At 51.8% G+C, this 10824-nt stretch overlaps 1 protein-coding gene across 1 annotated transcript in view; it reads left to right on the top strand.

Annotated features, from left to right (window-relative positions):
- Tgm2 (transglutaminase 2) overlaps window positions 1–10824 on the top strand; it is a 29993-nt gene that overhangs the window by 11672 nt on the left and 7497 nt on the right. Inside the window, exons 4-10 of the mRNA XM_021155896.2 lie at window positions 484–602; window positions 2272–2400; window positions 3320–3497; window positions 5313–5448; window positions 6049–6152; window positions 7435–7677; window positions 10188–10457. Of these exons, the coding sequence (XP_021011555.1) occupies window positions 484–602; window positions 2272–2400; window positions 3320–3497; window positions 5313–5448; window positions 6049–6152; window positions 7435–7677; window positions 10188–10457 (1179 nt within the window). The remainder of the gene's footprint in view (window positions 1–483; window positions 603–2271; window positions 2401–3319; window positions 3498–5312; window positions 5449–6048; window positions 6153–7434; window positions 7678–10187; window positions 10458–10824) is intronic.

Here is a 10824-nt window from a genome sequence, read left to right as displayed (position 1 = left end):
GGCAGAGGCAGAGGCAGAGGCAGAGGCAGAGGCAGAGGCAGAGGCAGAGGCAGGTGGATCTCTGTGAGTTTGAGGTCAGCCTATTCTAGGTCAGTCATGCCTACACAGAGAAACTATGTCTTGAAAAGCAGAAAAACCAAACAAGTAAGCTTTAGGACCAAGGACTCCCTAGTCCAGCTCCTCCCCCGTCATTTATTTGAATGTCTGCTTTCTCAACTTGGAAATATTTCTGAGCCTCAGTTTCCCTATCTTTAACATAGGGCTCATGGAAGAGTATGTAGGTTCACATGTATTCTACTTTCAGTCCAGCTCTGGGCATGCTGGGAACGTGTATATGTTACAGCCTTGTCTCTAAATGATGTGACCTGATAATTAGTTTTGCTAATTGAGAGAGACTTGGACTAGGGAGTTAGCTCCCAGCTGCCACATCGCAGGGCTCCTGACTTGCCAGCTCAAGCTCAGACCCCTTTCTTCTGTCTACAGCGGATGATGTGTACCTAGACTCAGAGGCGGAGCGACGGGAGTATGTCCTTACGCAGCAGGGCTTCATCTACCAGGGCTCTGTCAAGTTCATCAAGAGTGTGCCTTGGAACTTTGGGCAGGTAGGACAGTCCCTGCCCCTCATGGTGAGCACAAGCTAGCCTGTGTCTGGAAGCCCAAGAGTTCAAGATGTGAGTGGGTGGTAGAGTTACCCATTCCATCTAGGAATGCAGGGTAACCATGTAGCTGCAGGCCCAGAGAGGTATAAGACTTGCCTGAGGTCACACAGCAGAGGCAGCACTTCTGGGTCCAGAGTGCAGAAAAGATAAGGAGAGTCTGTGATGCAATGAAGCCAGCCGGGGTTCTCAGAGAAGGGGACAGTGAAGGCCCCTTGACACAGTGATGGCCCTCAGAGGGTGTGCAGGGTGTGCTCAGCCTGTGTCAGGCAGTGGGTGAGGATCTGCTTGGGTCAATAGTTCCTCATTGAGGGCCTCCTAAACTCGCAAGTGGCTGGGCTATATCCCTCACTTCTGATAGGCAGATCTGGCTAGGAGTGGGGTATACCTTTTCAAGGCATTCCCAGGAGTGCTGATGTTGCCATTCATAGAACATCTGTTTGTATCAGCCACTGCTCAGTAAGAAGCAAGCCTAACACCTACATGGCTGAAAGTAACAACCATCATCACGGGCCCCTTACAAACGGAGACCAGCCTGGGCAAGGCTGTGAAGTCCAGGCTGGACGCAGATGGTTGGCTACTATCTGTCCTGTTGTTTCCGGTTCCCAGGCAGGGCTGGTTCTGCAAACCCCAGGTCTCATTTTCTCCATTAGCCACCCTCCCAGGAAACCTCTTGATCCTATAGAGAAAACATGGCACCAGCTCCTGGTGTGTCGGGGTCTCCTGAGGAGGAGCCCATCTTAAGCTGTCTTCTTGCAGCCTCTAGATCAGTTCAGACCCGGGAAATCCTTCTTGGGTGTAGGGAAGTCCTCCTGTATGTGTCAGTGTCATGCTGACCACAGCTTCCTCAGGAGGGATCACAGCAGCAAAGATCCCTCCCAGTCTGGCTGTGGGAGGGAGATGAGCCATGTCTCCGTGACGTATAAACCTCACCGCAAGGCAACCTCAGATCCCAGGGCTTTGCGCTGAGAAATAGGGTTACACCCCTGCCATGGGACCTTCAAGGTTCTCCTTTGCAAAGACTTAAAAAGGAGGAAACCTCACTGTCCACAGTGGTCAGAAAGGCTTCTGGGAGTTGGAAGCATTTGAACTGGGCTTTGTAAAACAAGTAAGCATTTCTCATAGCAGAGGCTAGCTCTGTGGGAAGAACTCACAGTTGTCAAGTTTATATCATGCCTGAGAAGGGATCTGCGGGTAAAAGAACCCTAAGGGGTGAAATGGGAAACATCCTGGTTGTAAATACCTCTGAGCATCAGGCTGATGGCAGTGGGGAGCCACAGCAAGTGCCAGAGGGCTGTTCTGTATGTACCATGCAAGGACATGCCGGGACAAGGCTTTGTCAGGAATAGCATCACAAGACAAAGAGCAAAGGCAGGAAGGAGATCCTTAGGTGCCACGTGGGCATGACCCTCCCCTCCTTCATACTTATGTCCCCCAGATGTCACACTGTCCCTCCTAGGCCTTCAGCAGCTGGCATCCTGGGGGTGTCCAGAACCAGCTGGATTCCCACTTATTAGCAAGATAGAGTGGGGTTCCTGCAGCTGTGGGGGTATAGGACAGCTTCCTGAAGAGGCCGGTACTCCAGCTTCCTGTTCTGTTGTTTGCTTGGACACAGTTCGAGGATGGAATCCTGGATACCTGCCTGATGCTCTTGGATATGAACCCCAAGTTCCTGAAGAACCGTAGTCGGGACTGCTCACGCCGCAGCAGTCCCATCTATGTGGGCCGTGTGGTGAGCGCCATGGTGAGTACAGGGGACCCTGACAGACCTCTCCCTTCTGGGACAATGAGGTCATGTGCCCGGTGCTGGGAATGCTGAGGACTCAGGTCAGGAGTAGGCTTCAGCAGAAGCAATTTAGAAAGCTCTACACAAATGAGGTTCTCAGGGCTATTCATTCAGGCTTTCACCCAGCAAATACTGACCGACAGCCACTAACATCCTGGGCACTAGGGTAGAGCTGTGTCTAAGTCCCATGTAGTCCCCAAACCCATAAAGCTCTCTTCCAGTGGGTGGATGAGAGGAGACAGACTCTAGTGGAAATAAACATGAGGAATGAATGTTCAACCATGAATCAGGATGCACGTGCCATGGGAACAGGGTCTGTGAGTGTCTGAGCACAGGGTCCCATCACGGGGAGGGGCTGAGTGTCCTCCCTCAGGGGTGGTCCCCAGAGATGACTGGGAGGAAGAGATGATCCCCTGGGGAGAAACTGAAATAGAGTAAAGAAGGGGAGTGGGTGGGTTCAAAAGGAGCTGAGTGGACAGACGGGGCCGGACTGGAGCACACAATGCCTTATGGGCTGAAGACCAGAATTTGGATTCTATTCTGGAAGCAGTGAGTGTTTCAGAGATGCGTGGGGCCAGTGTGGGTGTTTGTGAAACTCAAATCACTCCATGCCACTTGGGAGGGACCCTGGATTCACAGGGCAGGTTCAGCCCCTGAATCAAATTCTCAGCAATTGGCTCTGCTAGGAGACTGTCTTCCTCTGTCTCCTGAGCCCTTGGCTGCACCCCCAGTTATCCCTGACATTCCATCTGTTGCACTACAACGCTGTGTCTACAATCCTTCATCCCGGCATGGCCCGACTTTGATCCCTTGCCGTAGGTACTCCTTCTGATCTACAAGATAGTCTCTATTTCCCATAATGCTCTGTTGATTACAGGTCAATTGCAATGATGACCAGGGTGTGCTTCTGGGCCGCTGGGACAACAACTATGGGGATGGTATCAGTCCCATGGCCTGGATTGGCAGCGTGGACATTCTGCGGCGCTGGAAGGAGCATGGCTGTCAGCAAGTGAAGTACGGGCAGTGCTGGGTGTTTGCAGCGGTGGCCTGCACAGGTGAGGTGCAGCTGGGCAGTCTGGGACCAATCTCAGCATGCAGTAGGCCCATGGGGACACAGGGAGACCCGATTCCAATACTGTTTCTGCCGTTGGGATACCATGTGTCCTGGAGACTAGGAAGCAATGTTCAGTCCATTTCCAGTCTCTGGGTGGACTTGGGACAGTATCTTTATGCCTCAGTTTCTCCATCTGAGAAATAGAGGCAGCAGTGATAAACTGATCACAGGGAGCCCTGAGACCTGGGACAATGCCACTGAGCGTAGTCTCTGGCCAAGAATGGCTTGGGCTAGGATCTCAGGGCATCAAGTGTTCCAGGGCATCTTGGTGGCTCCATGGGCATTTTCTCAGTGCCTGGCACTCCGCAGCAATCAACCACACTGAGGTTTGCCTTGGAGGGCATGTGACATGCTGGCTGCCCCATGGTAACTCCCAGCACGACTCTGGGCACTAGGCAGATGATCCTGCCCCCACTCATGCCTTTCTCTGAATCACCACATCCTAGCAAGCTGCTATTATTGGCTCCTCTTCCTCAATGGGAAATGGAAGCTCTAAGAGGTGAAGTGACTTGCCCAAGGTCAAACGGCTGGTTCAGGGCACAGTCTGGCCCTGAACCAGGTATGTACTGCTCTGGGAAAGCCCCGTATCCTTAGGCAGTGCTGATAAAGTTTCTCAGGACTGTCCTGGGAACAGCAAACAGGCAACACGGAGCCTCCTCTCTGTACCCGGAGGCCAGCTGCCTGTGGCAGAAGGAGTAGGGCTTACATCAGCTTCAGCGGTGGCTGCAGGAACCAGGCAAGAGGTAGCAGGTCACTGCCACCCCTCCCCCTCCAGGCACCTCCTGCATCTCCTGGCTAGAAGCCAAGGCCATCTGGGAAGCTCTTTCACAGGCCAATGTAGGACAAAGGGCAAAGGCCACATCCCCCTCCCGCTTCAAAGATTCAAAGCCAATCAAAAGAAAAAGAAAAAGGCGGGAGTCCCATGACTCGCATGTACTATGGACTTTTTGTCTGGTTTCATCTTTTTAGATACTTTCTTTTTTTCCCCCACCCTAAGAGTCTATCCCATTTATGGTAAGGGCTGAGTGTGTGTGTCTCAGGGTTCCCCTGCATGCTTAGTGGGCCCAAGGGCCTTGCCTAGAAACAAGAAACAAAAGAGCGGGAGGCTACAGCTGGGTTGGTAGCTTATACATGGTCCTGGGTTTGAGCTCCACCACCACCACCACCACCACCACCACCACCACCACCACCACAGAAATGGGCCTTAGAGTGTCTGCCCACGGTCTCAGAGCTGGAGGCAGGGAGGACAACAGAAGCTTAAAAAAAATCGTTCAAGGCCATCCTTGACTACAGAGCTGGGCTGACGGGGTTACATAAGACCCCTGCCTCAAAAACAAATGTGTGGGAGGCACTATGATTCCTGCCCTCCTCCTTGTACTGAGTCTTCCCAGGGCGCTCAGTGCCTTGCTATGCTCCTGCCCTTTGCTCCCGGGGCCTGCAGGCTAGAGAGGTGCTGTGTGGTCAGTGTGACCAGAGTGAAGTGGTCAAGGGGATCAGAAATCAGGGGCCACGACAGACTCTCCCTTAGATGTCCATGGGGACCATGGTGCTATGGGGGCCACTGAAGATGACGAGGAAGGAACACAGTGGGCACAGGGTGACCAGCCAGATAGGCACCACTGCAGGCCAAGAGTGGCAGCTACATAACCTCCCACCCAGTCAGTAGGCCCATCGTCCCCTGGGGTGTGGATGAGCCTGTGGAGGCCTGGGCAGGGCAGCTCAACAACAGTGTGGACTCCTTTTCTCTGACCCCCAGTGCTACGGTGCCTCGGCATCCCTACCAGAGTGGTGACCAACTACAACTCCGCCCACGACCAGAACAGCAACCTACTCATTGAGTACTTCCGAAATGAGTTCGGGGAGCTGGAGAGCAACAAGAGCGAGATGATCTGGTGAGGGGCCCCAAGGGAGGCTTGGGGGGAGGGGAAACCAGAAGCCTCTTGGAATAAGCCATGGTTGAACTGGGCCTCGACTGCTGAGCAGGAACAGGCAGAGGAACTGGGCTGGAGAAAGCAGGGTGGAGACAGAGAGGTGGGAAGCCCACCATAGACAGCCCTAGAAGGGATGGCAGGAGAAACTGGGAGGGAGGAGGGAGTCTGCAATGTGAATTGGGGTTCTGGCTGGCTTTTGGGACTACTCTCAGCTTCCCAGTGCGAAAGGATTGAGCCATTCCCATAGACCAGTGCTGGAGCAGGGAGCTGGGGTTGGAAGGGTTCAGGTGGGTAGAGAGGGACCCTGGACCAGGCAGGGCCTGAAGGCAGGAAAGTAGCCAGAACTGAGGAATTGAGGGGTTAGCCAGCGAGACCTGGAGGTGCCAAAGGGCTCAGCGTCCCCACTAAAGAGGCTGCTACTGAGACTGCTCCAAGGGAGGCCAGAGAGGTGGGCTCAGGATTTCCTGGTCTCCTGTGGTGAATAGGATTTGTGGAAAATGACAGGAAAACAAAACAAAACAAAACAAAACAAAACTGTGTTTTGCCTCTGTCCTCTACTAGGAACTTCCACTGCTGGGTGGAGTCCTGGATGACCAGGCCAGACCTACAGCCGGGCTATGAGGGGTGGCAGGCCATTGACCCCACACCGCAGGAGAAGAGCGAAGGTGGGCAGGAACTGCGCTCCCTAGGGGTCTCGAAGCTGCAGCAGGGTGGGGCTGAGATGCCCAGAGGAGGCCAGCGATGGAGTGGCAGCTCTTGGTTTGTGTGTTTGTAGTGTACTTCTTTGGGAAAGATGTGAACAAGCCCAAAGAAAAAACATCTCTTCACCCTCTCCCAAAATAGCATTGTCACCTACTCTCTGCTTCCAGCAATTCCAAATGCGATGTCTGTATGTGTCAGAGAGACAGACAGACGGGCAGGCAGACAGACAGACAGACAGCACCAAGGCAAGGTCTGAGAAAGCACAAGGACATCCTCTCCCCTCCCCCGCAAAATTAAATTAAATTAAATGCACAGAGAGGGATACAAGGAGCACTGAAGTTATAGAAAGTTCTAGAGAAAAACCCTTATGACATAGTAACACTTGTCCCTTTGTGGGGCAAGTTCTAGTGCTGGGAACTCTACGTGACAGCTCCTCCTATCTGGGACAGCTACAGAGATGGAAATGTCTCTGGTTCTTACTGGTGGCAGCTGTAAGTGCCCCTATGCTCTGTCACCTTGTCATCCGAGGACAAGCTGCCAGAGCACAGTATGTTCAAGATGTCATCTTCATTCATCTAAAGTCAGTGGACTCTCAGGTTCTGTTGGAAGCGGGGCGGGGACTGTGGAGTTGGTGACGAGTGTCAATGTTAGGTGGCCCCTTTGTAACCTTGCCCGTATCCCAGTGTGACACGCCTGTGACTTCAGTTTCCATGTCCCATCTCAGGATGTGCCAGAATATCTCCACCCATCTCCAGCCCCCAACACTGTAGGTGTGGACAGGCAGTTTTACCTTCAAAAACCCAGATCTCAAATTCAGTACTGGCTGAGGCCAGGCTGTGGCGGGCATTGATTTCTGCTCGACATGCTCAGTTGGTGGGAGTGGGACCTGGCCTCCTGGTATTCTTAAGGCGCCTTGGGGTATACTTCTGTTGGACTTATCAAAGGCCAGGGAGCTTTATACAGAGAACTTTGCAGATATAACCCCACAGTAAAAGGTAGCTTGGTGAAGTGAATGACTTGCCTCAAAGTCACGCAGCTAATGGAAGGCTAAACTTAGACTTGAGTGCCCATATCCAGTTCTGGAGTCTGTGCCCTGAACCCTCATCGCACGTGCCTTCCAGGAATGGTTTCTCTGGTGAAAGCGTTATCTGATCTGAGGGCTTTCATGCCTGTGGTCCAATCCTGGAGGGGTCTGGTATCACCCTCTGTGTGCCTCTGCTCATCTCTCTCTTTTACTCCAAACAGGGACATACTGTTGTGGCCCCGTTTCAGTGCGGGCCATCAAGGAGGGAGACCTGAGTACCAAGTATGATGCACCCTTCGTGTTTGCCGAGGTCAACGCTGATGTGGTGGACTGGATCCGGCAGGAAGATGGGTCTGTGCTCAAATCCATCAACCGTTCCTTGGTCGTGGGGCAGAAGATCAGCACTAAGAGTGTGGGCCGTGATGACCGGGAGGACATCACCCACACCTACAAGTACCCAGAGGGTAGGTACCTGCACCCTCGGAGCCTTTAATGGAGCCTTGCAGTTAAGCACCTAGTTGTGCCAGCCTATCCAGCTTGTGTATGCATTACACTTGGCAACCTATGTGTGTCAGTGACCCAAGGGTTATGTTGTAGCTTAAGAAACTTATGCCGGGTGGGTGGTGGCACACGCCTTTAATCCCAGCACTTGGGAGGCAGAAGTAGGCGAATTTCTGAGTTTGAGGCCAGCCTGGTCTACAGAGTGAGTTCCAGGACAGCCAGGGCTACTCAGAGAAACCCTATCTCGAAAAACCAAAAGAAAAAAAGAAGAAGAAAAGAAACTCCTCAAAAGCAGGTGCAGACATTGGGGTACACTAGTAAAGGGTGATTTGTTTAGAATATTGTTCCACAAAAAGATTCTGTCTGAGCTGACACCGGGGTACATGCCTGTAATCCCAGCTACTTGGGGAGCTAAGACAGGAGAATCATGTGTTCAATATTAACACAATGAAGTCTTCTATCTATCTATCTATCTATCTATCTATCTATCTATCTATCGTTCTAATTTGATCTGGAGGGGTGTGTGTGGTGGATGTGTGTGTGCATTTGGACATGAACATGCCTTTGGAGGCCAGACGTGATGTTAGTCTCTTCCTCTATTGCTGTCCATTCTTTAAAAAGACTTACTTTATTTTTTTACTCTCATGTGTGTTTGTGTGTGTGCCCACAGAGTCCAGAAAAGAGTGCTGGAACCTCTGAACTGGAGTTCTGGACAGTTGTGGGTTGACTAATATGGGTGCTGGGAATTGAACTAAGTCCCCTTGGAGAACAGAAAGTCCTCGTAATCTCTGAGCTTCTCTCCACCCTCACCTTATTCTTTGAGTCAGAGGCTCTCTGAGCCCAGTGCTCACCAGCTGGCTAACCTGTCTGGCCAGCACATGCACTATCACACCTGGCTTTTACATGGGCATTTGGGATCTGAAGTTGGGCCCCTGTACACGTAGATCAGGCCCTGACAGAGTCATGACCCTGTCCTTGTCACCCTGCTGTGTAAGCCTTGCTTTTTCATCGATTTGACTCTCAGTCAACCTGGAGAGCACATGGCTGCTGTATAGGAACCATGTCTCAAGGGAAAAGTTGATAACGTGCATGTCATGTGTTATGTTACTAATGGGGAGTGTTAGGGGCAGGACCTGTAACTATACATGGACCTTTGTTACAGTACACGTGTGCTAGAGGGGCCACACTCTTGGAAAGCAGATAGTAACAGATTAAGTCTCACCCAGAGGCCAGCATCTTTCTCTCACAATGGCGAATCAGTTAAGGAAAAGACTGCAAGACTGATGGGGCGCATCCGCCAGTCTACTCAGTAAGAGGCTTCTCAAGTCTCACTGTGTGGCAGCCTCCATTACCCTTACAGAGGTGACCGAGAGATTGCAGTCCTTGCCCTGGTCTGGCCAACAACCCCAAGGCTGCCCGGGAGTTAGAACTGTCTGGACACGCTCTAGCTGAAAAGGAATAGACAGAAGAAAGCGAGCTTTGTCTGGCCTTCCAAAAGTTCAGGGATGATGGGTTGATAGACAGAAAGACAGATAGGGCAGAAGGGATGTCACAGCAGAAGGGATGTCACAGCAGAAGGGACGTCACAGCGTCTAAGAGTGCTGCTCTTACAGAGAACCATGGTTTGGTTCCCAGCACCTACAAAGTGCCAGCACCCACTGTGGCTCACAACCGTTGGTAACTCCACTTTCACAGGATCTGACTCCCTCTCCTGGCCTCCGTGGGCACAGGCATGCACACAGTACACATACATATATGCAGGTAAACACACACATAAAATAAATAGGTCTTTTAAAAAAACAGATGGGAGCCAGGCGTGGTGACGCACACCTTTAGTCCTTGCACTTGGGAGGCAGAGGCAGGCGGATTTCTGAGTTCAAGGCCAGCCTGGTCTACAAAGTGAGTTCCAGAGAAACCCTGTCTCAAAAAACAAAACAAAACAAAAAAACAGATGGGAACTTAATGACACTTGGAGGAAAGAGTTTGGGTACACAGGAGAGAGGTGAACGGAAGGCAGAAAGAAAAGACTGTTTCCTCGGGAGACCTCAACGTTAGAAACTCGAGGGAAGGGCAGTCAGGCAGAGCCGTCCCCGTACAAACAAATTATCGTGTCCCTGCTTCATATGTGCCAGTCGTTCAGGTCTGCGTGTGTCACAGAGAAATAAAATGAAACCTTGACTCTTGAGCTTCTGGGGTTTGAGGTAGACACGGAAACAGAAAACCACCAAGGTGGGACAGGTAGGAAAGGTTTTCTTGGGGCAGGGGTCACTTAAGGTTGCATCTTGAGGGTTCTACAGGAGTTCATCTGTGAGGGTAGTATGCACCTTCCTCCTCCTACACAGAGGCATGGAAAAGGTTCCCTTGAGGTGTCTCTGAGTCACCAGGACTCTGAAAAGCCAGCTTACTCCATCCCAACACTTGCCCATCGAGCCTTGTTGCCAGCCCGATCAGAGTTCTCTTCTCTACTGTACAGGGTCCCCCGAGGAGAGGGAAGTCTTCACCAAGGCCAACCACCTGAACAAACTGGCAGAGAAAGAGGAGACAGGGGTGGCCATGCGCATCCGAGTGGGGGACAGTATGAGCATGGGCAACGACTTCGATGTGTTTGCCCACATCGGCAACGACACCTCGGAGACTCGCGAGTGTCGTCTCCTGCTCTGCGCCCGCACTGTCAGCTACAACGGGGTGCTGGGGCCCGAGTGTGGCACTGAGGATATCAACCTGACCCTGGATCCCTACTCTGGTAAGGTTCCACCTGCCCAGTACATCCAGTGTTTTTCATGTGTGCTTCTCACCTTCCAGACTCTCTTGCCTGGCATCACCAGGGCCAAGCCGTGTGTGTGTGTGTGTGTGTGTGTGTGTGTGTGTGTGTGTGACTTATGGATGAACCATAAGTGTCATCCCTTAGGTACAATCCACCTTTTTTTTTTTAAAGATTTATTTATTTATTTATTATATGTAAGTACACTGTAGCTGTCTTCAGACACTCCAGAAGAGGGCACCAGATCTCGTTAAGGATGGTTGTGAGCCACCATGTGGTTGCTGGGATTTGAACTCTGGACCTTCGGAAGAGCAGTCGGGTGCTCTTACCCACTGAGCCATCTCACCAG

Source organism: Mus caroli, chromosome 2 (assembly GCF_900094665.2).
Source record: "Mus caroli chromosome 2, CAROLI_EIJ_v1.1, whole genome shotgun sequence".
In the NCBI taxonomy this organism is placed as follows: domain Eukaryota; kingdom Metazoa; phylum Chordata; class Mammalia; order Rodentia; family Muridae; genus Mus; species Mus caroli.
Note: the sequence above shows the minus strand (reverse complement) of the source record. Positions and strands in the feature narration are given on the sequence as shown.